This window comes from Drosophila eugracilis, unplaced genomic scaffold (assembly GCF_018153835.1).
Source record: "Drosophila eugracilis isolate 14026-0451.02 unplaced genomic scaffold, ASM1815383v1 contig_90, whole genome shotgun sequence".
In the NCBI taxonomy this organism is placed as follows: Eukaryota; Metazoa; Arthropoda; class Insecta; order Diptera; family Drosophilidae; genus Drosophila; species Drosophila eugracilis.
In genome coordinates this window covers 4,216,657-4,241,262 of record NW_024573812.1, presented here as the reverse complement: position 1 = coordinate 4,241,262, position 24,606 = coordinate 4,216,657, and the positions used below count along the sequence as shown (strand labels likewise).

At 40.5% G+C, this 24,606-nt stretch overlaps 7 protein-coding genes across 13 annotated transcripts; 5 read left to right on the top strand and 2 right to left on the bottom strand.

Moving 5' to 3' along the window:
* The first annotated feature begins 1,541 nt into the window (after positions 1–1,541).
* LOC108112594 (integrator complex subunit 8) lies at positions 1,542–5,485 on the top strand. 2 transcript variants are annotated; one of them, XM_017222644.2, is made up of 8 exons: positions 1,542–1,606; positions 1,910–2,036; positions 2,105–2,524; positions 2,583–2,700; positions 2,757–3,679; positions 3,740–4,604; positions 4,665–5,127; positions 5,195–5,485. In XM_017222644.2, exons 2-8 carry the CDS (start codon positions 1,922–1,924, stop codon positions 5,312–5,314), a joined length of 3,024 nt encoding a protein of 1,007 aa, XP_017078133.1. In that variant the 5' UTR covers positions 1,542–1,606; positions 1,910–1,921; the 3' UTR covers positions 5,315–5,485. The 2 variants fall into 2 exon arrangements, with proteins under 2 accessions (XP_017078133.1, XP_017078132.1); XM_017222643.2 differs by lacking the exon at positions 1,542–1,606 and having other exon boundaries at positions 1,645–2,036.
* Positions 5,408–6,993, bottom strand: LOC108112597 (flap endonuclease 1). Its single transcript, XM_017222650.1, has 2 exons — positions 6,651–6,993; positions 5,408–6,590 (listed from the first exon to the last, which is right to left on the bottom strand). The coding sequence occupies exons 1-2, from the start codon at positions 6,730–6,732 to the stop codon at positions 5,509–5,511; spliced, it is 1,164 nt and encodes a 387-aa protein (XP_017078139.1). The 5' UTR covers positions 6,733–6,993; the 3' UTR covers positions 5,408–5,508.
* Positions 6,994–7,453: 460 nt separating this feature from the next.
* On the top strand, positions 7,454–13,252 carry LOC108112596 (protein DEK). Of its 3 annotated transcripts, none has more exons than XM_041819725.1 (11): positions 7,454–7,535; positions 8,017–8,266; positions 8,865–9,349; positions 9,413–9,827; positions 9,889–9,989; positions 10,054–10,218; positions 10,276–10,461; positions 10,525–10,609; positions 10,666–10,784; positions 10,844–10,996; positions 11,055–12,333. In XM_041819725.1, the coding sequence occupies exons 1-11, from the start codon at positions 7,533–7,535 to the stop codon at positions 11,067–11,069; spliced, it is 1,977 nt and encodes a 658-aa protein (XP_041675659.1). In that variant the 5' UTR covers positions 7,454–7,532; the 3' UTR covers positions 11,070–12,333. The 3 variants fall into 3 exon arrangements, with proteins under 3 accessions (XP_041675659.1, XP_041675658.1, XP_017078138.2); XM_017222649.2 differs by lacking the exon at positions 7,454–7,535 and adding an exon at positions 7,922–7,939; XM_041819724.1 differs by lacking the exon at positions 7,454–7,535 and having other exon boundaries at positions 7,859–8,266; positions 11,055–13,252.
* A 610-nt stretch (positions 13,253–13,862) lies between these two features.
* On the bottom strand, positions 13,863–19,103 carry LOC108112595 (far upstream element-binding protein 3). Of its 4 annotated transcripts, none has more exons than XM_017222645.1 (8): positions 18,975–19,103; positions 18,691–18,840; positions 17,517–18,608; positions 17,296–17,442; positions 16,741–17,234; positions 16,428–16,680; positions 15,895–16,368; positions 13,863–15,421 (listed from the first exon to the last, which is right to left on the bottom strand). In XM_017222645.1, the coding sequence occupies exons 2-7, from the start codon at positions 18,790–18,792 to the stop codon at positions 16,009–16,011; spliced, it is 2,448 nt and encodes an 815-aa protein (XP_017078134.1). In that variant the 5' UTR covers positions 18,793–18,840; positions 18,975–19,103; the 3' UTR covers positions 13,863–15,421; positions 15,895–16,008. The 4 variants fall into 4 exon arrangements, with proteins under 4 accessions (XP_017078134.1, XP_017078136.1, XP_017078135.1 ...); XM_017222647.1 differs by having other exon boundaries at positions 13,863–15,370; XM_017222646.1 differs by having other exon boundaries at positions 18,691–18,798.
* A 209-nt stretch (positions 19,104–19,312) lies between these two features.
* Positions 19,313–20,227, top strand: LOC108112598 (probable elongation factor 1-beta). Its single transcript, XM_017222652.2, has 2 exons — positions 19,313–19,482; positions 19,592–20,227. The coding sequence occupies exons 1-2, from the start codon at positions 19,403–19,405 to the stop codon at positions 20,181–20,183; spliced, it is 672 nt and encodes a 223-aa protein (XP_017078141.1). The 5' UTR covers positions 19,313–19,402; the 3' UTR covers positions 20,184–20,227.
* Positions 20,228–20,623: 396 nt separating this feature from the next.
* Positions 20,624–23,152, top strand: LOC108112599 (invertebrate-type lysozyme 3). Its single transcript, XM_017222653.2, has 3 exons — positions 20,624–20,818; positions 22,521–22,691; positions 22,764–23,152. Exons 1-3 carry the CDS (start codon positions 20,737–20,739, stop codon positions 22,994–22,996), a joined length of 486 nt encoding a protein of 161 aa, XP_017078142.1. The 5' UTR covers positions 20,624–20,736; the 3' UTR covers positions 22,997–23,152.
* Positions 23,153–23,860: 708 nt separating this feature from the next.
* On the top strand, positions 23,861–24,571 carry LOC108112949 (lysozyme). The gene is made up of 2 exons (XM_017223347.1): positions 23,861–23,996; positions 24,050–24,571. Exons 1-2 carry the CDS (start codon positions 23,927–23,929, stop codon positions 24,463–24,465), a joined length of 486 nt encoding a protein of 161 aa, XP_017078836.1. The 5' UTR covers positions 23,861–23,926; the 3' UTR covers positions 24,466–24,571.
* Positions 24,572–24,606: the final 35 nt, after the last annotated feature.

Sequence of the window (24,606 nt, the reverse complement as noted above, 5' to 3'; positions counted from 1 at the left end):
ATTTAGCAAAGGTTTATTCTTTTTCGATGTCAATTTATTATTAAAATTTATGACGATATTAACACGAAAATCAGAATAATACTTTTACGCATTTGACGTTTTTATGGGTCCACCCCTAAGACCCCCTCCCCATTCCGCCACCAATTTCCCCTCATGACAAGAACAAAAAAAAAAGAGACAACTAAAAAAGATTTGTACCGATTCTTATGCGAAGAAGCGTTTGAAAATTAAGTCTCTTTGCTGTGTTATTTATTGCATAATTATAGGAAAAATGGCGAGACAACAAAGTAAAAAGATTATCGCACGTCTTGACCCCAGAAATAAAATATATTTCTATTTTTTCGAAATTTTATTTTGTTGGTTTTGTTTTTAGTTTTTTGTGTGTTTCTAGAAGCCTTGACGAGCCCAATATCCCGTCTTCATAAGCAGATGAAAAATGCCATAAACACACAATATGCATACATATGTATTAAGTGGAAACGTGTAATTTGCATAAAATCACCTGATTGAACGTTAAATATTTTTTAAGATTCAGATTATGGAGCCAAGAAATGCTCATAAAGTTCACCATCGGACGACTGTAAAATGAGGGATACAATAAAAATTGGGAAAGGTGCACTGAAAAAATAAAATCTTACAAACATATTTAAAGCATTCATCGTATATATTATATATAGTGGAAAGTTTCTCTCAGTGAGAGCACTGAAACTAAGCTGAAAAAGAGAGATAGACCAAGTTTAGAGCACCTGACTCGATATTCAACAAACATAAATATTTGCATAAATTACTGGAATAGTTTTTCAAGCTATTTTACATTTTTAATGAACAGCAACAAAAACTATCTTGGGCAGTATGAAACGATTAGGTACTCCCCTTTGATCATTTTTTGCTTTTTTTTTGTGTTTTATTTCCATCGATTTATGTGCAAAGGCGATATAAATTAGAATTTTATGACATCGAATGGGGGGAATGGATAAAATCAAAAATGTGTCAACCTCTGTAAACACAAATAAAAGAAGGTCGAAATTAGTGTTTTGGATGCTGCATATAAAAAAGGTTCTTAAGCTGATGTAATAAAATAAAAATGTGTCAGCCAAATGAACATAAATAAAAGGGACGTCAAATTAATTAGTTACTTTTGAAAAAATGTAAATATGGAAATAAAAGGCATTGAAAATTAATTTTCTACTAAGTAATACAGGAAAATGTTGTATTGTTTTTGTTTTAGTTTTTTAATAAGACGGAATAAAAATTTTATCACTTGTTTTATTTTTAATTTTTATAGCAATTTTAAAACTTTTTATTTTATATTAAATTTAATCTACATAAAGCGAAAAAGAGACAGATGTATACCCTATCAAGAAAAAAAATTCTTAATCCAGCACTTCCGTTTCCGCTCACGTTTATTTAGAGCAGTTAAGAGACTATCGATATACTTGCTAATATCAGGAGCTGCTAAACGTGTAGAATTATCGATACATCGATTGGAAATGAAACTACAGTAGATAACCTTTATCGTAGATAAAGAGTTTTTCGCCTAGACTTGAAAAGTCTTCGTGCGCTAGGTATGAGTGCTAGTTAGCTATTTTATTAACAGGGAACATGTGTGAGTATTTCTTGATAATTTTATATCTTATCACCATTAATTTACCGGATATAGAAAAATGCAAATTAGGGGAAATGTAATATTGAAGAGTTTGGTAATAAAAGGAAATAATTAATTATTCCTTAAATATATGTATTATTTAAAATGTAAACTAAAGAACATAATTAGCGCTACAATTTGAACTTTTTGAAATGGTGGATTTATTAGATACAAAACAGCGATGGTCGATAACATTTCGGGGATACTGTCTGGTAACACTTCTCTTCGCCATTCTTTAATTTTTGTTTTGATTGGTGATTTCAGGCAGGGATTAGCATGGACGATCCTCTGAAGCCGAAGCCAGTGCCGCTGGCCGCCGAGACGGTGCTCTGGTTCGAGTTCCTGCTCGATCCCCATAAGATAACACAGCATTTACAGCGCCCGCATCCCGGTAAGCCCGAATCACTTGTGGAATCTGTCCGACATGTAGAGATTATAACGATTCCTTACCACTTACAGAGCCCAATGCCATGGAGCTAATCATGCAGTTCATTAGCATGACGCCGGACACGGCGATGACATCCGTGGTTACGCCTGGCAGCGATTTGCAGAATCTAAACCAGGTTCCTCCGAATTCCGGACCCATTCCCGGCGTGGTTGGTGGTGCCACTGCGCCCTCAACACCTAATGCCCCTGGTGGAGTTGGCATGCCACATAGTCCACCAGGACCAGTGGAAAGTGGTCTGAAACTGACCCGAAAGCAATTGGCTCTCAAGATCCTTGAGCTCAAAGTGGCCACCTGGCTGAAGTGGGACCTGGATGCGTTAGAAAAGAACCTGCCTGTGATTATGCAACTTGCCCTGTTGCGCGATCTGTGCACCATAAGCTATGGCCTTCCATTTAGTATTCCCCTTCCTAGTGACTTTGACCTAAAGACTTGTAAGTTAATTCCTTAACCCCACCTTAAACCCATAAATAATTGTCTCCATTATTTTAGCCAATGTCGGCAATGAAAGAGCAGCGAGATTTGCCTTGACCATATACCACCGCCTGCTGCTGCGAATGCAATTGATCAAGGAACAAGCGCTTAAAGCGCCACGTCCCCAAAATACAATGTAAGAGTGATTAGTCTATCTAGACAAGCCTTTGTTTTATGGACTTTCCTTTCCAGGTACCAAACTGTAGACCAACTGCAGCAGTTTCTGGACTCCCCAACCCAACCATCCATCGAGTATTTGCAGCAGCTCTGTACCTCGGCAAAGCCCTTCTATGTATTTCATTACGATAGCTTTGTCACGCTGCAGTGCGATGATCTTGGCACTGGTCAGAACTACGAACTTATGCACCTGATTACACCCCAGGAACTGAGGGCACAGCTGCACTATGAGCTGGCCCAATATTACCTGTACACCAAGCAGTATGTTTTGGCCCGAGAAGCGGCCGCCGCCTGCAATAGTAACCTGCAGTCCATCACGCCACAGACAACGCTCTATTTCTGCCACATACGACCGACGGAACTCGAGGGCCTGCTACAAGCGTGTGGAATCAGCGCCCAGGAGCAAACACTCTTAGAAAAGTTTCAGCAATCTCTGCTTAACAGCTATACAGATATTGTGCCCATTCTGAGGTTAGACAACAAAGCACGGGAGATTCCTCTAGTGAACCGGCGGCAACTGGAACTTGACATCGAGGGCTCAATATCCACGGGTTTACTCAAGGAAACAGTTCAGCTGCAACTGCAGGTAGCCGCCTTGAATGTGGTGCGAAACATCTTCGAGTGGGGCAGCATCTTTGGTAGTGTGGAGTACTTTGAGAAGTACAGGGAACTTGACTGTCTCCCGCCTCTAGTGGAGGCTTTGCAGGAAGTTCTGCCCCACTGCAGTTTCAAAGAACAGGCTGCACTTAAACACTTTCTTATCGACTGTTTGCTACATCAAAGCTCCCAGCCACGACAATTGCTGCAAACTGTGCGAGGATTTGGACTATTCTCAGCAGATGAACTACAAGATCTCGACGAACAGATGCTCCAGGCGGCGCCGCCAGTGCCCACCAACTCATTAGCATCACTAACCGACTGGATGTGTCACTCTAAGAGTAAGATACTCCACTTTTTACACATATACTGTACATAATGTTCTCATTCTCATTTTGTAGTGAGTCGAGTGGACGTGGGAGCTCTGGAGCGTCAACTGATTAGCTGTACTAATGCCAATACAGTAAGGATTCTACTGGTGAAACTATGTGGAACTGCTCCTGGCAAACCCTTGTGGGCCATTAATCCCAGTTGGGATGTTCCACAGCCTCTGAAAACACTTATTATGGCCATGCCAGTGAGCTTCCTACAAGACTTTAGTTATGTTCTGCTGGGCAAATCGCGGGAGTTGGCGTTAAGAGGCAATTACATCGAGGCCGTTTCGATGCTAAGCGTTCTGAAGTCAGAAACGCAGCGCCAAGAGATGGCGGCAAATGTCCAGCTGATGTGTAAGCTTCTCACCTGGGAAATCCTTCACATCCAAATAACACAATGTCTGGAGGAATGGCACCAGAAACCGTTGGACCTACAGTCCATGGGAGGAAGATGCAAACAATGTCTAGGAGCACTGCAAGCGGGTGATTCAATCATCCCACGACCGGATATCCTAGAGAGCTGCGCCATCATGCTGCTTAATCTTACGGAATTCGCACCTCTTTTATACCTAGACAAACGAACAGCTCCTTTGGAACTGTCCCTAGCCTTTGCTGCCACCTTTATTGAGATGGAAAAGATGAAAGGTCCCAAGAAGGTGTGCCGTGATTCCTGGGAACTGATGCTTAGCATGTTCCCCACCGCTCCAAAGCGCGGCTATACAGGAGTTAGCTGTATCAGATCACTGCAGGCTTTCCTGCAGCGAATCCGGCACCAAAGCGTTTTCGGTCTTGCTATCTCAATGATAGGCAAGATCCACAACATCCTCAAGGACGACCCCAACCATGATTTAAGCTGCGAGTACATGCAACTGTGGCCCACCAGCATTAACAAGTGAGTAGATTGACAGTTGAAAAGTTACTTCGTAGAACTAATCACTATATAAACTTTTAGTCCCGTCGGCTATAGTTTAAGGAGCGTTTGTGAGACCCTACAGTGGCTTCTATCCGAGGCTCTATCCTTCTATCCGCAGACCATTTCCTGGTTAAAAATGAAGGGCGATCTGGATCTGGCTATCGGCAACAATGAATCCGCAATGCGCTGCTACGTAAATGCTCTGGTCACTGGTACGGATTACTGCACTATGCCGCTTCAGAGGAATGTGGCTGACGACTATGTCATACGCAAAATGATTCGATGTGCAGCCAATCTGGGCTGTCATATGCAGGCTACCGTTCTGTGTCAGTTTCTTGATGAGATCGACTACGGCATTGTATTTAAGAATCTCAGCGAGAAATCGTCGAACTTTACGGATGCCATGGATGCATACTACAGCTGTATTTGGGATACAACGCTACTGGAGTTCATCGTTAATCTGCATGCGAAACGAGGTGAACACAGTCGGAAACTCGAAGCGGTAGGGTTATTTAAAATTTTAATTTTTAAGTAATTAATAATCCCATTTCTTTTTTCTCCTTAAACAGATATCTATGATGGGCACCTTAGAGCTGAATGCGAACAACAACGAGGAAATCAAAAGAGAGTGCGCTATGGTGCGGAAATCACGATTCTTGCGCGCCTTGGCCAAGCAGTATTTGCTGTAGTCGCAGCCACACAGTCCAAACTCACATTCAAAATCCAATATCCATAATCCAACATCCCAACCTCACCCGCGCCCTCAAGCAGACCAACTAGCATTAAGCTCAAAGATGTAGTTTTTATTGTATGCATAGGCTTTAAATATGGTTAAGTTAAAATTAAAGAATTGTACGTTTTTCGAGATAAGAACAGGGTGTTACTACTTGGGTCGCCTACCTCGTGCACCACCACCGGCACTAGTCTTAGCTTTCTTATTATTGGCGCTCTTTTTAGCATCCTCGGCCTTTCTTTTGGCGGCATTATTGGCATTTGGAGTGCTGGGCAGGGTCTTAAAGAAGCTATCGAGTCGTACCTGGGTCTGTGCCTGCTTGGATTTCAACAGTTTCTTAGCTCCGTTTCGAACGCGTTCTTCGCTGAACTGCCGGTCGCCGCAGAGGAACTTCACTAGGCCCTCCTCATCCGGTTCGACCCACTTAAGATCAATGGCCTCTGCATTGGCTACCTGAGGCTCGATGAAGAGTTCACGGGCCACTTTGTAGTTCCAGTTCTCGGGCACTGTGTACTTGCTGGTGTCCAAGTTATCTAGTATGGTCTCAATATCTCTGTAGTTATTGATTAGCTCGATGGCCCGCTTCGGTCCGATTCCCTTGATGCTCTCGCAATAATCACAACCTAGCAGGATGCAGAGATCAATGAATTCTCGGCTGTTGATAGACAGACCTTCCAGCAACTTCTCGTAGCTGAACTCCTTGACAGGCATCTTGCGTGCCTCGCTGTAGGTGAGATAACGCAGAAGTTTTGTGGAACCAAAGGTGAGGGCATCCATATCCTCTGTGGCAGTGGCGTAGACCTTTCCTGCTTTAACAAGAGCAGCACACTGAGCCTCCGCCTCGCAGGGTGCATCCACATAGGGTACACCCATCAGACTAAGCAGTTCCTTGGCTTCCCTGGCGTGCTCCTTGGTCACCCGGACCAATCTGCGATTGAATTTTTCGATCTCAGCATCATCTCCCGCATCGGTGGCAGCCTTCAATGCTTTTTCCGCTTCCTCCCGCCGTTCGGCACGCTTGGCCAGCTCCCCGGACTTTAGATCTGGGGGCTTCCCATCAAAAACGTATACCGGCTTAATTCCATTGTCCAGCAATCGAATAGTGCGGTAGAACATGCCCATCAAATGCGATGTGGGATCGCCATTAACAGTGGCCAACTGCGCGCCTTCGGAGCGCACCGCAATAAGAAACTGGTACAGGCACATACTGGCATCAATTGCCACTTTCCGACCTTTAAAATACAAGATTTAAATTAAAATGCATTTCTAATTTTAACCACAAATTAACTCACCAAAAAAGTTCTTTATTTCACTTTCGCGAATGGCCTGCGGAGCCAAATCCGCAATAAGCTTAGATAAGCCTAGAATTCCCATAGCGGTTTGTTGCTCACTAAACACTCGTAATTAGTTAAATATATAATAGAAGCCAGCGATTTACTAAATTGTTTTGTTTGCAAAAACACGCCGCGCGCTTTTTTAGCACATAGTGTGACCACCTTCTTTATCATATAGAATGCCATAGCTTGGGTTCAAAAGCAAAAGACGAGAATAAATTATTTTATTTTATTGATACTTTAGGTGAAGAGTATAACATTTAAGTAATTTTTTTGCTTAAGGGTTACTTGTTGCGAAATTGTTTTTTATTCCTCTGAGAGAATTCCGCAAATTCTCCTGTTTTCCGAAATATCCCAGGTCAAGAAACATCTCAAGCTTTTTATTAAATTGAGTGTTGTCTTAAGCTTGTCAAATTTTTTGTTTTTAATTTTGCCTATTGATGTTTTGACTTCATAACCAGTGTGATGAAAATTCTGTACATTCCGCTATTACCAATAACAAAAATATACCATAATATATACGATATGAGTTTGTACATTCCGCTATTACCAATAACAAAAATATACCATAATATATACGACATGAGTTGAAAAAGACGAGTTAAGTCCAATCAAAAAATACAAAAACATGAATATATTAAGGAAATACCAACTAATTTCTACTAAAATTTTATATATTTTTAAAAGCGCGCCAAAATTGAGCACGGAAAAATGCACCCATTATCTGGTTCCGGTATTTTTTAGTGCTTGCCGCTTGCGATACTATCGATTGTGACACCTCTTCAGTGACCAGATTGAATGTGTGTCGGCTGACGGAAAAACAGAAAAACCATTAGAAATATGGTATGTAAAAAGTTAAAAAATGTGGGAAAAGGCGCCGGAAAGTTTCTACCGGCGTTGTGAATTGAAAACGGCGGAATTGCTAACGAGTTTTGTGTGTAAATAGAGCGCAACAAATAATCCGCGAGGCAAATAGCCAGACTATCGGTTCTCTCCCGCCGTTCGTTTGTGTGTATAAACATGGCGTCGTTGTGGCTCGAGATGGCAAAGCGAGTGGGTGCGAGCGAGACAACCAGTGTGTAATAGTGCGCCTCATAGATTTGCAATGTTGTTTTTTCTATCGTTTCTCTCTCGCTCTCTCTCTCTCCCTCCTCGGAGAAGACACGCATACACAAACTCGCAACCGCCGAAGAAACTCACACTAATATTCCGATTCGATTATAAAAAAAAGGGCACCAATATTCATGGTAGTGGCCGCCAAAATATTAGCAAGTGTAATCCAATTGTGACTTTATATCTTTCCATGGAATCACCGAATCTAAAGGATGCTAACAAAGCGGCAGAAACGGCAGCCAAAGAAAATGCCGCCGATAAGGTAAGCGAGGTGGAAAATGCAACAACGGTGGTAGCGGGGGAGGCGAAAGTCGAGGGGTCCCCGGAAAAGGGGACCAAAGATGCAGCCGAGTCCCCTGCCGCTGATGAAAACGACGCCGCTGCTGCCGCCACTGATGACGTCGCTGATAAAAAAACCAAAGGAGACGCAACGGCAGTTTCAAAAACCGAATCGGATGCAGGTAAATACAAAATAAAAAATAAAAGCCAAAGCCACGCGCACACAATTACAACATATCTACATAAGTATGTGTGAAGAACGAGAGAGAAAAACAAAAATGATGAAATGAATTTTGCGCGCGTTTCAAAAACGCGCCGAACTTTTATATCTTATTCTCTCATTGGGAAAGCTCTCTCTCTGTCTTTTTCTCTCCTACTTTCCTGTTGGATTTTGGCTACTTGTTGGGAGAGTTCTGCTGTGGCGCAGTGGTCTAGAGCGCCGTTCTGTTCGTCTGTTGTTTATTGTGTTATGTTGGCATGTGGGTTCGATTCCAACTCCTCTCCTCTTGGGTGAATAATGTTTACAAAATATGTTATTTGAAATTTTATTAGGCATATTCTTTCCTCTCTATTTCTTCCCCTTTCCTTGGCAATTGTTCATGCTAAATCCTTTAAATGGGTTCTGCGTAGTTAACGCTAAGGTACAGCAAAACTTCAGTATTCATAGTTCCTTGCGCTCCCAAAACAAATTAGCATTGGACTTCCCAAGGTTGAAGATAATTTTATTTTAGAAATAATTTTTTTTTAAATTACAAATTGTTTTTTTTTTTTTTAAAAAAGCTGCGGCGGACAAAAAGGAGAAGTCTCCCTCACCGGCAGTGAAGAAATCTAATAGTAAGGATGCCAAAAAGGAGGAGAATTCGGAAAAAGAAGATGAGAATACGGAGGACGGTGATGAACCGGAGGAGGAGGACGATGACGAGAAGGGCAGCGATGCTGAAAGCGAGAAAAAGAAATCAAAATCTGAAGCTGAGGATAAGAAAAAGGATGCCGCAGATGAGGTCAAGCCAAAGTCCGGAGCGGAAAAGGCCAAGAAACCGGAGCCAAAAGCTAAGAATGGCAAGGTGGCCAAAGAGGAGGACGACGAGGAGGATGACGAGGAAGATGAGGAGGCGGAAGATGGTGACGGAGACGAGAACGATGGCTTAGACAAGAACAACGAGGTGGCCGAAGATGATGAGAATGTCGTGGCCCTGGCCGAGATTGATCGCATCAACGAGAACATCAACAAGACTCGCGTGGATGGTCTGCAGACCTTGCATGCGGTAAGCTATGAGAGAATCTAAAATCAAAAAACAATTCTTAATTATTGCAATCCTTCTTTACAGCTCTGTTTCGGTGCTCAGGGAAAGAACAATGTGGTTAAGAAGAATTTGCGCTCCTTTGCTGGCTTTGAGTTTGCCAAGGATTCGGCGGAGTACAACAAAAAACTAGATGCCATTAAAAAGGTTGACAATAAGGGCCTGCGCAGCATCTGCGAGATCCTTACTCTCGATCGCAAGGGCAGCAAGAACGAGACTGTTTTGCGAGTGCTCAAATTCCTAATGGAACCTGACGAATCGCTTTGCTTGGAGCAGGGTGATGATGAGGAGGAAGATCCTGAGGACGAGGATTTGGATGAGGATGAGGATCCACCCAGCGAAGAGGATAAAAAACGCAAGAGCGGAAAGTCGAGCGGAAACGCTGGCAGAGGCTCGGCACGCAATTCCACCGGACGTCCCAGACGTTCTACGGCAGGAAAAAGTAGGCAAATCTAAATCTTCAGAAGTTTACACATCTTAATACTTTCCTTCTATGCTTTTAGAAATGTCCGCCTATGTAGATTTCTCTAGCTCTGAAGAGAGCGAACAGAAAGTGGCAGTGCCGAAGAGGAGACGCAATGACGACTCTGAATCGGGTTCAGACGTAAGCTTCTAACTTTCCCAAGAGACTGAAAATATAATTTATTATATTGCTTTTTTATTTTTAGTATAATCCCTCTGGCAATTCAGACTCCGATGGTGGTCGTGGTGGTGGTGCTGGTGCAGCAGGTCGGAAAGCCCCAAGTCGCGGCCGACCGGCGCGCAAAAGTCGCAGAAGAAATTCTGATTCCGAGGAGGAAGAGGAGTCTGAAATATCCGAAGCTGATAGTGATGTAGGTCTACAATGAAATTATAATGAATGGTCTTTACTGAAATGCCTAAACCCTTAGGTCCCAAAACGTAAACGCGGTGCTGTGGGCAAACGAGGACGACCAGCAGCTCCGGCGTCAGCTGGACGAAGAGGTCGAGGACGTGGAGCAGCTTCACGAAAGCGCAAAGATTCAGATAGTGAAGAGGAGGAGGTATCTGAAGATGAAGAGGAGGACATCTCTGATTTTGGTAGCGATCAAAGCGAAGTAAGTCCATGAAGTTCCAATCAAGAACCTGACTTTTATAATACCGATGTATCTGTTTTCCAGGAGGAACGTCCCAAAAAGAGTAAGAAGCCCACTACGCCTGCGAAAAATAGCAAAGCTAATAACAAGTCAAAACCAGCTGGAAAGGGTATGTGAATACAAAAGATAAATAAATCGAATACATAATTATTCTTTTATACATAGCCGATGGTCGAAAAAAATCAAAGAAAGAATCGTCCGAGGAAGAGGATGATGCCGATGACAAAGATGAATCCGACGAGGATGAGCCACTAACCAAAAAGGGCAAACTGGCATTCCCAACGGTTAGTAGGCAATACTTAATACCATTTATTTTAATAGCTAATCAATCTCGAAATTATAGGATGAACAAATTCGCGGTTATGTAAAAGAAATCTTAGATAAAGCCAATCTGGAGGAGATAACCATGAAAACAGTGTGCAAGCAGGTGTACGCGAAATATCCAGACTTTGATCTAACAGACAAGAAAGACTTCATTAAGGCCACAGTCAAAGCGGTAAGTTAAGAATATGTCTAAAATTATTTGATTAATTAATAAATTCTCCTCTTTGTAGTTAATTGCGACATAAAACCACGTAGAAACAGAGGCACTTTGAAGACGGGGAAGGGTCCAGGTTCTGTAGTCAAACAAAGCATAGTGTATGCCGAGACAGAAGAAAGATGGGCATGGTTTGCGAAATGTCACTCTTAGTAGTTGTCCTATAAGTATATGATTTGTACTCCTATCCTAAAAGCTATCTGCAGTTAACCTTAATCCTAACGTCGGCGGCAGTAGACTTTCCATTCTTTATATATATTCATCTGTATATATAACTTTTGATTTATCTAACCTAACACACGCATACACATCATTTTCTATTTTCTTGAAAGTATGTGCTCTCGACAGCTCTGCAAAAAGTGTGTAAATTAAGCAAAGAGAAACTTGTAAAAATCCGATAAAAAAAAAACGAAACAAGAAAACTAAACTGTAGTGCATTTTGATTTGACGTTCAACAAGAAATTATGTATTTAAAATTAAGGCACACGAAATAATAAACAAAAAACAAAATTAAAAATTGATAAAGGCTTGGAATATTATATCTAAAATTCACACACTGGCAGCAGTACAAAAAACGAACGAAAAAAAATTGAAACTTTTTAAAATTTATACATTAACAAGAAATTGATTCTTTTGGGCGAGAGTAATTTTAAGGCACACTAAAGCGGAGCTAGTGATTCTAATTATTAGCAGATGTTTCCGATATAATTTGAAACCCATTTCGATACCCCCCATACCCCAAATCTTGTTTAGCTTAAGTGCTCGGACCCCAGTGTGATTGAGGATTGGAGAAGGTTTCTCGGCTAATTAACTAGAGACAAGCTCACACCGAAAATGTGAGTAAAATAAACAAACAGAAGATTGAAAAACGGAATGAGAAAATGAATAAAGTTATATATTATAAATATTAGATATTTACAAGGTAAAAATAGATGTATGTTAATTTTAAAAGGGAAAAGAGAATAGAAGAAAAACTGAAAATCCAACGAAAAGTTGAATTGCCAGCAAAAGAAAAAAGAAAATCCGTTTAAATATTATTATCACAGCCGCATCTCAATGTAAGTTCTCTTGTAGTAAACTCGTAAAAAAAAAGAACAAAAATGTCAAAAGCAAAATAAGAACTTTAAAACAAATCCACTAAATGAAGAAAATCAGTTTAGCCCCAAAAATTGGCAACTAAGCTATATACTCTTATGCATTCTGTTCTGTTTTAACTTTGAATGTTCGCTGCAAAGTTCTAGAGGGACAAAACAAAAAGAATGCAGTGTATCAGTAATAAAATGCTACAAAATAAAGGAAGTATTTATTATTCTCGGGATTGGGATGAAAATTATGCGATGGAAATAGGTACTCAGTGATCTCAAAAGATCCATAATTCCAATTATCTCTAATTTCGACGAAAAAAAAGGTTTTATTTTGTGTTGTGAAATGGGGAAGTTTATTTAGAAAATTTAATTTTTCAATAATGACATTTAAGACTAATACTTAATTGAATTTAAACGGTTTAAAATGTATTAAAAAATTAGTCTAGTTTCTGTCAGGGATTTGACCAGGAAGCTATTGCGCAGACAAAATGCTGAAACATACAGATAGTCAGTTATGATTCAGATATATAATATATTGGTAAAAAAAAAAAATGAGGTTAATATATATATGAAAAAAATTGAAAAATTTCGGGACACAAATACATATACATATATGTCAATGAGGATATAATATATATAATGAGAATACAGAAGGAGGAATGAACTTTTCTCTCAATTGGTCCTGCAAATAGATCAAAGCACGTAATTTAAATCAAATAAATGGAAATGTATGCAGAAATGTAAATTTCAAAAATATCATTTGATTGCAAAATAAACGGCTTGACATTGGACCCAAATAAAATGCTTAAAGGAATAGGTTATTAAACATACTACACGATATGTTATAGATGCTTGGGTCATACTTACCTTTGGTTACGAAGAATCGACACCTTTTGCTAGAATGAAAAGAAGAAAAGCGACTTCCCACAACCATTTAAAAATTGGGCTATTCCTTTTCAAACTGCCATAATAATAACTTGTTTAAATTGTTTCAATAGTTTGTTTTCCAAAAACCTGAGTTACTCTTAATATACCAAAAGTATAGTAAATATATATATATATAGTATACGAAATATGGAAATCTATAAATATAGGACAGGCTTGGGAGCCAATGTTAACCGCTTATATAGCAAAGCAAATGATACCTTCGAACGATATTTTAATAATATACAGCACTGAACTGATCGATAGAGAGCACTGTGTTCGGGAAACTAAATATCGTTGCTGTTGATAGGAAAATATTTAGAAATACATAAATATATATATATATCAATTTCACAGAATAGTATATAGTATACAAAAATTATTCAGGATAGTCTAATATGGGTATATATATTTCATATATGTGCAGTTTGATATTAAAAATGTTACTCCAATATGGTTCAAAGCATACCTAATGTGGCAATCAATCGACCAATCTCTGCGACAAGTTAAAATCCCGTCCCGATCCCCAAGATCTCTCTTCCAGAACCTCTGAAAATACGCTCAATAAACGATTTTCAAATGTGGTATAAGCAATCGGCTTATCAATTGATAAGGAATCAAGTAAGATCGATAAAGTCGACGTCCCGACTTTCTGATACCCGGTACTGCTTTGAGGTAGGAAGATTACTTCTTTAAAAGTACAATAAGGCAAACCAGACTAACAGAAATATTATACCTTTTGCCAATAAAAGTACCGAGTATAAATATAAACAATAGAAACGCATTAGAAAGCACATAACCAAGAGGTTCTGAGCTGGCATTATATGTATATGGATATATATTATACGGTATATATTAAATGTTTATTCAATGTTTTGCCGACTGCAAGGCAGATCAGGATCTGGATCTGGTGGTCCCGAACTCTGAGCCTACCCAGCTGGACAACGTTTACAATATGATTCATCATCTGCTGTTGCAACAATCAGATATTTTTGGGGAGACGTAAAACTTAGTTTAGTTATTATATGTCAAAGTTTAGTTTATAAATAATGGTAGACCTACATTCATTTTGGGTAATTATTCATTGTTTGATTTGCAATATGTATAATTTAATAGACAGTAATAACAACACACGATCTTACCAAGTTTGACACTTTTACAATATATGGTTTTGTATATCTCATCATGTTTGTTTTTGTTAGAGTGTGAAAAAGTTTTGGGGTTTGATATCGTAATTGTGTTATGAACTGGTCTGAAGAGCGGCCTCTGAAAGTACATACTATATATGTTTGCATTTTGATGATATAAATATTGCAATAGCCAAGATTATCCTGCTCATAAAATAGTTCATTCAATGGTAAATTGTATTATAATTGAAAAAATACAAATATATAGATCATGGAATAATTTGAAATTCAATAAAGTTTCGTTACATGATCATCACAATAATGATCTGATGGGTTGTTATCCGGAACTGAAATATGAGAATATTGTTATGCAAAATGTCACATCAATTAAACCAGGCCCTCTCTCAATTGACTCAAATGTGATATAAAGCGGTTCGGTTAAATCTCAAAAATCTTACCAGATCAGCAGACTTAGTTGATCATGTGTAAATGGCAATTATATAATGTTGAAATTATTCTTGTTTTTATTATTATAACTAAGCTAAGTACGTGAATAAGGATCCATGTATTAAAAATGTTCTATATCTTTAATGCGGTAAAAAATATGCGATTATACTAATGATATAGTATTTCAGTTATTGCAATTGATCAATTTCCACGATTGGTGTCTTTCAAAAAGTAAAACACCCACTGCGGTTCCTTCAGGCTGGGGCACATTTCATGGCCTGAATTGATGGTGAAAGAAATATATATATATATGCTATATGCTATAGATATATGCAGATGTGTACACAAATAAATGAACAAAACACCCAAAACGGATTCAATTAGATTCTCTTAGTGTGTCTGTGCAAATGGTGAACATGAACAGCAAGAGCATTAACTTTCATTCGGTCGGGCTTCATGTATAAATAGTAGGTAAATGTAGACTTAGGATCTCAGGGAAATCGCTTACGAACTATTGTGGGGAATTATAGGCATATATAGGCATATTAATTTACATTTATGCAAAAGTGTGACGCCTCAAGTCAAATGTTTCACTCTCCGATTGATTGGCTCTGATTGATCCGGCTCCACGACTGATCTCTCTCCACCCTCCAATTCTGCCGTATGTTGTCTGTCTGGTGATGCTTCTGCTTCTACTTCTGCTATTGCTGTTGTTATTGCAATTAAAAATCATTTTCTTACATGATTTGCTAGTTTTGTGGGGGGATAAAAGACATAGGACATAGTAGAACAATAGATCACTGCAAAGAGTTTTACGCATGGTAAACAAGAATTGGTTAGGATATAGTTAACAACGGATCAGAACATTTTCCCATTAAGCCTACGAATTTGCATTTGGAAATAAAATGATAATCATCTTAAACAAATATAGGAGTATATAAATTACATAGTAAATGTGTAAGAAACTAAGAAATAAATAACGATTATAACAGATGATTATCATTCTCTACACCGAAAATTTCGATATAGCCCATGATGAAAACATATATTTGCTTAATTGGAAAACTCTGAGCCAAGTATATTATTCTGATAACAAATGTTGGTATAGTAGAGAGGGGAAAAATTGATTTATAAAACTATGCAAGCATTTAGAAGTAGATGGGTAAAGCAATAAATACGTAAAGCAATATTCAAAGGTGGCATTTCAATTCAAATCGATTCATAATAACACTCCACTGACAACTACTGAATATGTCTTGGATCGTAAACTTACCCCATGCAAGGCACCTGCATCGTCCTCCGACCATAGCATCTTCCACTTCGGCGTTCGCTTCCAATCCCACATACATCTCCTTCCCGCTCCCGTTCCCGATCACACCGCACGTTCTCAGTGTTTATCGTTTTTGTGCGGTTTCTGCTGCTGCTGTTGCCCAGGCGCACCAGGATAACCGCCATAGCCACCACCAGGATAACCTCCAGGATAGCCCGCCGGTGGTCCACCTCCTTGCCCACCGACAGGTTGAGGCGCTCCCTGTGGCTGACCACCAGCTGCAGCCGCCGCCGCATAATACTGCGAATATTGTGCGTACTGGCTGGGCGTCATGCTTTGACCATAACCACCGGCTGCCGCTGCAGCAGCAGCTGCTGCCGCCGCCGCAGCGGGATTGGGCTGCTGTTGACCGGGATTGGGACCGCCTTGGTTGGGATTGGGCGCATTGTTCTGGCCACCCGCTGCTCCATTTTGTGGCTAAGATATTAGATTTTATTAGACCGTTTCTCATATGAGGGAAAGTATATTATACCCACCTTATTCTTTAATGTCTTTTCGATAGCCTCGGCTTCTTCAATCTTGCCTACGCTGCGGTAGTACTCCGCCCACTGGGCACTGTAGTCGGCTCCTCCGCCACCGGCACCTCCTTGCTGCTGTTGGGATTGTTGTTGCTGCTGTTGTTGCTGTTGGGGCTGCTGCTGCGGCTGGACAGGACCTGAGGCTCCGCCAGCTTGCTTTGCTTTCATTTGTTGCTCAATCATTTCAGCCTCTCGATGACAACCCATTTGTCTAATAAGAAAAAATTAAGGTTAATGAACCCCCTTCCAAAATCAAGCTAGACATGCTTACTTGTAGTATTCTATCCACTGTGCCGAATAGTCTTGACCACCACCAGCTCCTCCCGCTGCTCCTCCTCCTTGATTGGCCATGACCATTTGTTGTTGTTGCTGTTGCTGCTGACCGGACGGATCCCATCCCTGCTGTCCGTATGGACCACCCCAAGGCTGTTGTTGTTGATAACCTGCTCCTGAGTTCGGATCACCACCCGGCATCTGATTCTGTCCACCATATCCGCCCTGCTGATTGTGGTGTGAGTTGTTCTGACCACCGTTTCCACCACCACCGCCAGGACCACCGCCGATGGGCTTGCGGGATATGACATTCAGTTCCATATTTATCTTCTCTGAGATCATTTGGCGGGCTGCCTCCACCTGATCGGTGGTGCCCTTGGATTTGAAGAGTTTCTCATTGGGCGGATTGCTAGCATTCCGATCCATTTCGGTGTGGGCGCCAGATTGCTGATTTATCAACTTAATGGTCTCACCGCCGCGACCAATTACAATCTGCAGAGAGTTTTAAATTTAGAAAGCTTAATAATTTTGGCGGACCAATTTTTGAACCTACTCCACATTTCGAAGCGGGCACTAGGAATGTTATTTCCTCACGTCCACCTTGTGCATGATTAACGCCATATCCATAGCCGTAGTTTGAATTGCCGGAGTCGCCACCCGGCCCTCCGCCGCCTCCATTTCGATTCATGCCATTACGTTGCTGTAAAATCAGAGATTATTTTTAGTTGCAGAAAGGGAAGGGATAAATAACTTAACCAGGGCTTCCTGACTTACCATAACATTCTCAATTAATCCATCAATGGTGCGCTTAGCATCCTCGACCTGCTGCCTAGTGCCCTGGATGACGCATCTACGATCACCCATCTCGTCGTTCTTTCCTTGGATGAATTGGAGTTTGCATCCGCATTCGGTTTGGATCTTTCGGATCATGTCACCACCCTTTCCAATAACCACGCCAACTGCTATCTTGGGCACAAAGACTTCAACACTCTCGCCGCCATTGCCATTGTTAAAGTTATTGAATCCCATGCCAGGACCACCAACACCTCCGCCAGGACCTCGACCACCCTGCTGCTGGGACTGAGCATCCTTCTGTGCGATGAGTTCGAGAACCATTTGCTTGGCATGCTCTATCTTCTGCGCCTCGCCGGAAATTCGAAGCGGTTTGATCAGCTCCTGATTAGGTCCGTCTTGGATAATGATCATCTTGGCGCCGGTCTTTTCCTGCAACTGTTTAATGGTGTCCCCACCCTTTCCAATAACCAAGCCAACCTTGGCGCCAGGAATCATGATCTCCTGATGCGGCGGATAGCCGTTGGGTCCCGGTGGCGGCATGTTAATGGTAAGCAGCACTTCAACCTGTCCACCGCCAGCCCGATTTGCCATGTTCTGAATCATTTCACGGCCCTTCGTGACTGTATCACGTTGGCCACGCAGCATGATCACACGATCCTGATCTTGCATGACCTGTACCTTCACACCGGTCTCTGCCTGTAGGTGGGTGATGGTGTCATTGCTAGATCGGCCCATAAAAGCACCGGCCACCGATTCGGGTAGTCGGATCTGCTCCTCGCAAATGGTTCCTGCGGAGGCGGCCAACCTTGCGGCCACCGCTGCTGCCTGGGCAATTGCTTGACTGATACTAGCTCCTCCCTGACCGCCACCACCACCACCGCCACCGCTGCCACTGCTCATGTTGGGGCTGCTGTTGCCGTAGTCGGGACTGCCGAAGGATCGCTTGGATTCCGGACCGCTGTCACCGTCATCGTTGTGCCGTTTGAAGCTTGGTGCACCGCCCCCAGAAGCCGGTGGCGATATACCAGCTGGGCCTCCCCCCTGCTGACTTGGTTGTATTTTGGCCGCAATCTGGACGAAAATTTGAGAGATCCGGATTTGATATATACTTATACACACATTTCCGCTTCTTCCTCTTCTTAGGGGAGCTCACCTGCTTGGCACGCTGGATTGCCTGCGCTAGTGCCTGGGAATGGTTCATACTCGCTTGCTGTTGGAAATCGCTCATCTCGGTATGTTCTATAATATCAGACATCAAAATCTATTCTATGTGATTTGCTTTTTTCTTTAGTCAAGCGAAGCCCTGCACGAGTTGAAAATTCAATAGATGAATACGGTGGCGAGTTTTTTACAAACGCCGCGTCTTGGGATAAGTCGATCCTTTGCACATTTGTCGACTGTTCCTTAGTTTATTTTTAAACAATTTTTGTTGCTTACTTGTTTAGCTGCGTTTTTTCAACGGTTTAAACACGTTATTTGCACTTTTCTTTCGGCTTTGCGGTGAAAATTATGCGTCTGCAAAAAACTTGTGTAGCATTATAACTATATTAATGGCGTTTTTTCGCCCCTGGATTTTCTTTGGAAATGACGAATGGTCATACTGCGCACAAAGAGTAACGACCTAATTAGGTTATCCACCAAGGGTTGAGTCCAAACTTTTGGTACATGTGAACGGTCATACCGAACACAGCCTAGTCAAGTTTATCACCACTAGTTAAGTCCGTGGTTTTAGTATATTTACGGTCCAGTATTTTTAGTTAATAGCTAGCCCACGGTTACACTGTTCTTCTTTCGTCGGCAACGTTGCGCAGCGCACGGCTACAGATTTGTTAAACGCGAATTTACCCCACAAAAACGCATTTAAAATGGCTTTTGGTGATGTTAAGACCCCGCAAGGACTGAAGGAGTTGAACAACTTCTTGGCCGACAACAGCTACATCAGCGGGTAAGCACGCGGCGAAAAAGTGAGGTTAAACATGATCTCACCACGTCGGCAGATAGCAATATTAGAATTTAGCATATATTAATTAAATTTATCAACCCAATTTCTATAGATATACTCCCAGCAAAGCCGATCTGTCCGTGTTCGAGGCTTTGGGCAAGGCCCCTGCTGCCGACAATGTGAACGTTGCTCGTTGGTACCGTCACATCGCTTCCTTCGAGGCCGCTGAGCGTGCCGCCTGGGGTGGTGCTCCTCTGCCCCAGTTGGCCGGTGGCAAGCCCACAGTGGCCGCCCCTGCCAAGCCCGCTGCTGCTGATGATGACGATGATGTCGATCTATTCGGATCCGACGACGAGGAGGATGCCGAGGCCGAGCGCATTAAGCAGGAGCGTGTTGCCGCCTATGCCGCTAAGAAGTCCAAGAAGCCCGCCCTCATTGCCAAGTCATCTGTGCTCCTCGATGTTAAGCCCTGGGATGATGAGACTGACATGAAGGAGATGGAGAAGAATGTCCGCACCATCGAGATGGACGGTCTGTTGTGGGGCGCCTCCAAGCTGGTCCCTGTGGGCTATGGCATCAACAAGCTGCAGATTATGTGCGTCATCGAAGATGACAAGGTCTCCATCGATCTGCTGCAGGAGAAGATCGAGGAGTTCGAGGACTTCGTCCAGTCCGTCGACATTGCTGCCTTCAACAAGATCTAAACATCTGAGATTTTTATATTGTGAATAAACCTGAGCAAAGCGAACTAAGAAGTAGATGTTTTTTCTTGTATTTGATTGATGTCAGAGAAAGCAGACTTTGTCTAATCCAGTCATGATCTATAAAAATTAGGAATTCTGCATGATATGTCAAATTTAACTCCGGTTTAAAAGTATAGAGTACGGGAGAGGAGCATTCAATCTATGTGATTTTTCTCAATTTCTAGAATTTGTACTTCCAAGATCATAACTAAAATAATTATATTATATTCGTCGCATAGTGTAGACTCCTTAGGGTATACTTTGAAAATCTAGCCAAACAATCTTAGCTAAGTATCTCTTAAGAGTAGCTCTTGCTCCCTCGAGTTCGTTGCTTTAGTCTTTTGTTTTTGAGCTTTCAGTGAGCTTTTGCAAACAAAAAAGCCAAGTTCCTAGCATTTCGAGCTCAGTTGATCGGGCGGCTCGATAGAGTTCGGTTGTATATACAAAACTTGGAACAAACTCTTTAGCGGTTCTTTTGAAATAAATCTTTTTCGGGCAAAAGTACCTATTAATTATGGCTGCCAACAAATTGTACTGCACTTTGGCTATTGGCGCTCTTTTGTGCCTGGGACTCGCGGCTCTCATTCAAGCTAATGGTAAGTTAAATATATATATAAATAATTATATATTTTTCGGGCGGGAACATTTGTTATTGTTCTCGAAACGAATTTGTTACGCATTTGCTGAGTTTTGCTTTTTTAACACGAAACACAAATACCTGAACGTCTGCATTCATTAACATTAATTAGCAATTGTATTGATATTTGTATCTTTTGTTCTGCGCCAAAGACATGTTTCGTTCTTAAACGGATTTCCCAGATACATTTATCCATCCATCGTGGTTGTCCGCATTTGCATATAACATCTAGTATCTGGAGGTTGACAAACGTCCGTTAATAGTCGGGGGTTTCGGATTGCTTTTCAGATTTGATAATCGCACATCTATCATTTGATACACGGGCCGTTGTTTTCAATAACGCAAAATTGCCATTGAAATTACTTCCGATTTTTATTTGCCCATTACATAAAGCGGAAATTAATTGGTTGTATCTTTAAATAATTATCTATTAATCATTGACTGCAAATTGCTTCGAGCTAATAGGATTTCTGTTTAATAAACTAATAGTTTAATTACCTCAAATCATGTCGTTAACTCTAAATTTCTCGTGTAAAGGATGTAGTTTATTTTTTGAAAATTTCCCCCGAATACGGAACGGAATTTTGCAGTTCATTTCTAAACTCTATTGTTTAGCCTGACAAAAATCCCACCTTCGTGACAATTCGACTCGATGACGTCTGCTTATAAGCAAAAAGTTTGCATTATCTGTGCCTGCGTGTAGGTTATCTCTGGGCAAGGAAAAACCCAATAAAAATTTGTTTATATAAAAACAAAAACGTAAATAAAATTAATTTAGTGAAAAAAGAAGGAATAAATAATTAATTTTTAATCTTGACCCAATTCTTAGCGCCTTTGAAGATTATTTTGCATAGGTCAGTGAACTTAGAAACCTCCGAGATTAACGCGTGTGGGTGAGGCTAGAAGATTGCTTGATAGATTGATTGTTGGGCAATCTTCTCGACTTTGGCAAATTGCCAATACTCGTTGAAAACACAAAAATTTAATTACAAGAACAAGGCCTTGATAACGCCAATATATATATTGACTCATCCACGCCTACAGACTGCCGGATTTGTTCTACGGAGATGCTTCAATGTTGCCATTGAAAGTTGCAAAACTAGTTCGGTAAAAAATGAGATGGGGACGTGTGAGGCTGACAGATTTCAGGTTCATGGGCGTGCAACTCAATGGAATTTTCGTTCCTTGGGAATTATTTTTTATTAAATTTATGAATTCTTAAAATTTTATAAACTAAACGGAACCGAAAAATAAACACATTTTTACGATGTAATAAAAGATCTAAATGTTACAATTTACTGAAATATTTTTAAGAATTTTATGAATAAAACGAAGGTCTTTAAACAGCATATGCAGGGGCATTACATAAATTCTTCGTGATATTTAAAAAATATAATATTTAACCCTTATTTTTATAATTTTGCTTTTGAACTTCTAATATTTATTCTCTGTGTACTTCTGAAAATCCATAAAGCCTTTAACTTGTTATAGCCATCAAAAATCGAAACATTACCGAATGCTCTGAATAAAGCGATGACATGGTATGGGCAAAAATGTGTCACACAATTCGAGTTTTTTTTCTGAGACTGTTTAGTAAACAATTCAGCTAATCAGTAAACTAAACAGAAACTGATTATAATTAACTTTTAACCCGAAAACAGATAAGCCAGTGACTGATGTGTGCTTGGGGTGCATCTGCGAGGCCATCAGTGGTTGCAATCAAACCCGTTACTGCGGCAGCGGAGTCTGTGGCCTGTTTCGCATTACCTGGGCTTACTGGTCCGATGGCGGCAAGCTGACCTTGGGCAACGAAAATCCCCAGTCGGAGGATGGTAAGTAGCTTTTCGCTTTTTTATTAAATATTTTCCTATATATATATTTTATGAACATTAATCTTCCATTAGCTTATGCCAACTGCGTTAATGATCCTTATTGCGCGGCCAACACCATCCAGAATTACATGACCAAGTTTGGACAGGATTGCAACAATGATAACAACGTCGATTGCTATGACTTCGCGGCCATCCACAAGCTGGGCGGTTATGGATGCAAGGGCGAGCTGGGCTATCAGTACCAGACGCAGTTGACCAACTGCCTCAATTCGTTCCAGCACATCGATGTTCGCTCTACCGTTTAAGCCCATAATCTTGCTAAATTTATGTTCTAATTAAATTTAAATAATGTAATAATTAATAATTTATGGCAATGCATTTGAATTCGAATAAGTTTGCGCTATTGAGATTGATAATAAATGACATTACGACAAGGGAATAAATATAAAGCAAAGCTCTTAGGAAGGTTTGTTACTTTATTTGTTTATTTTTAAATATTTTCGCAATTCAAAATTCAAAAAGATTTTCAATAGGTAAATAGTAGATATAACCATTCCCAAAATTAAATGAAAATTCCATTCTTTACGACTTATTGATTTTTAAAAAGGTTTTTCCATAAATTGCTTTTCATTATGGCTACTTTTAATAAATATTTAGTTCGTTTTTTATATTTTATACATTTTAACTACATAAGTCTATACATAATTGTAACCAGCCTTTAGCTCAAGTTTAAAAAAATTAGAATATAAAAATATAGCATACTGTTTGGTGCTATTTTTTTTTTTAAATGAAGAAACATATTTTCTATTTGATCACGAGTTAATGCTAACAAAGACATCAAGTTTATATGGTCAAAATGCTTAGCACCCAAAAGTATACCACGTTTTCTTTCCTTTAATAAAAGGTTTAGGTTCTACTTGCTTAAAAAATAACTTTCTATGAAAAAGAAAATTAAATGATTTAGTATTTAAGACTTAGTAGTATTTAAATCCATATAAAGTGTATAAAAATTATTAGATTAATAAATATAATTTATTATATATATTTTCTAAATCAACGTTTAGGTTCGTAGGTTAGATATCATCAACCGCTTATATGGATGAGCCCTAGAAACCGGTATTACCTGACAGATTGTCGGATTTACCGGTCAAGTACTCAGTTCATTAGATTCGCTAGCACCATTCGCAGTTTCAGGTGCAGAGGTGTTGGATGCTTTGATTTTAACCAGCCGGATAATGAAAGTTTTCCTGGGATATTTTCCATATTTACTGCTTGCGCTTTCGCCAACATTGGTGAAGGGTCAAGGTGAGTTTGTCCTTCAAGATATTTATTAAGAATATAAGAATGTATATGAACAGGTCATGTGCTCGATAAGCCCGTAACGGAGCTTTGCCTCACCTGCATATGCGAAGCCATCAGCGGCTGTAATGCCACGGCGATTTGTATCAGTTCGGAAAAGGGAGCCTGCGGCATTTTTCGCATCACCTGGGCCTATTGGGTGGACGCTGGAAAACTGACTGTGAATGGAGAGTCTCCTGACTCTGAAAAGGCCTTTATCAACTGCGCTAATGATCCTCATTGTGCCGCTGACTCAGTGCAGAACTACATGCAGAAGTTCAATCAGGATTGCAACGATGATGGCGAGATGGATTGCCGGGACTATGCTAAAATCCATAAATTGGGCGCCTATGGATGCCTAGCGGATCCGCCTTACAATTATCAAAATACTTTCGATGAGTGCATTCAGAAATACGAAGATGAGGGATTTAAGTAAATTAATATCTATTAATTTTTCAAGTTAAATATCTCTCTATGTTAGTAAACTTACATTTTGTGTGGCAAATAAATAACGACCGGGAATCACCCCGGATTTAAAAGTAGACCGGTGCATTTCCTATGTACTAAACTTAGTCAC

Bases quoted from the DNA above. Each gene is read 5' to 3' on its own strand.
- LOC108112595 (XM_017222645.1), bottom strand. From the start codon at position 18,792: ATGTCTGATATTATAGAACATACCGAGATGAGCGATTTCCAACAGCAA. The intron at 17,443-17,516 runs GTAAGTCAGGAA...CTGATTTTACAG, and splicing joins GATTAATTGAGAATGTTATG to CAACGTAATGGCATGAATCG. The intron at 16,369-16,427 runs GTGGGTATAATA...CTAATATCTTAG, and splicing joins AAAAGACATTAAAGAATAAG to CCACAAAATGGAGCAGCGGG.
- LOC108112599 (XM_017222653.2), top strand. From the start codon at position 20,737: ATGGCTGCCAACAAATTGTACTGCACTTTGGCTATTGGCGCTCTTTTG. The intron at 20,819-22,520 runs GTAAGTTAAATA...ACCCGAAAACAG, and splicing joins GGCTCTCATTCAAGCTAATG to ATAAGCCAGTGACTGATGTG. The intron at 22,692-22,763 runs GTAAGTAGCTTT...ATCTTCCATTAG, and splicing joins AAATCCCCAGTCGGAGGATG to CTTATGCCAACTGCGTTAAT.
- LOC108112949 (XM_017223347.1), top strand. From the start codon at position 23,927: ATGAAAGTTTTCCTGGGATATTTTCCATATTTACTGCTTGCGCTTTCG. The intron at 23,997-24,049 runs GTGAGTTTGTCC...GTATATGAACAG, and splicing joins AACATTGGTGAAGGGTCAAG to GTCATGTGCTCGATAAGCCC.
- LOC108112598 (XM_017222652.2), top strand. From the start codon at position 19,403: ATGGCTTTTGGTGATGTTAAGACCCCGCAAGGACTGAAGGAGTTGAAC. The intron at 19,483-19,591 runs GTAAGCACGCGG...CAATTTCTATAG, and splicing joins GACAACAGCTACATCAGCGG to ATATACTCCCAGCAAAGCCG.
- LOC108112597 (XM_017222650.1), bottom strand. From the start codon at position 6,732: ATGGGAATTCTAGGCTTATCTAAGCTTATTGCGGATTTGGCTCCGCAG. The intron at 6,591-6,650 runs GTGAGTTAATTT...TGTATTTTAAAG, and splicing joins TGAAATAAAGAACTTTTTTG to GTCGGAAAGTGGCAATTGAT.
- LOC108112594 (XM_017222644.2), top strand. From the start codon at position 1,922: ATGGACGATCCTCTGAAGCCGAAGCCAGTGCCGCTGGCCGCCGAGACG. The intron at 2,701-2,756 runs GTAAGAGTGATT...TTTCCTTTCCAG, and splicing joins CCACGTCCCCAAAATACAAT to GTACCAAACTGTAGACCAAC. The intron at 4,605-4,664 runs GTGAGTAGATTG...ATAAACTTTTAG, and splicing joins TGGCCCACCAGCATTAACAA to TCCCGTCGGCTATAGTTTAA.
- LOC108112596 (XM_041819724.1), top strand. From the start codon at position 7,996: ATGGAATCACCGAATCTAAAGGATGCTAACAAAGCGGCAGAAACGGCA. The intron at 10,610-10,665 runs GTATGTGAATAC...TTTTATACATAG, and splicing joins GTCAAAACCAGCTGGAAAGG to CCGATGGTCGAAAAAAATCA. The intron at 10,785-10,843 runs GTTAGTAGGCAA...TCGAAATTATAG, and splicing joins GCAAACTGGCATTCCCAACG to GATGAACAAATTCGCGGTTA.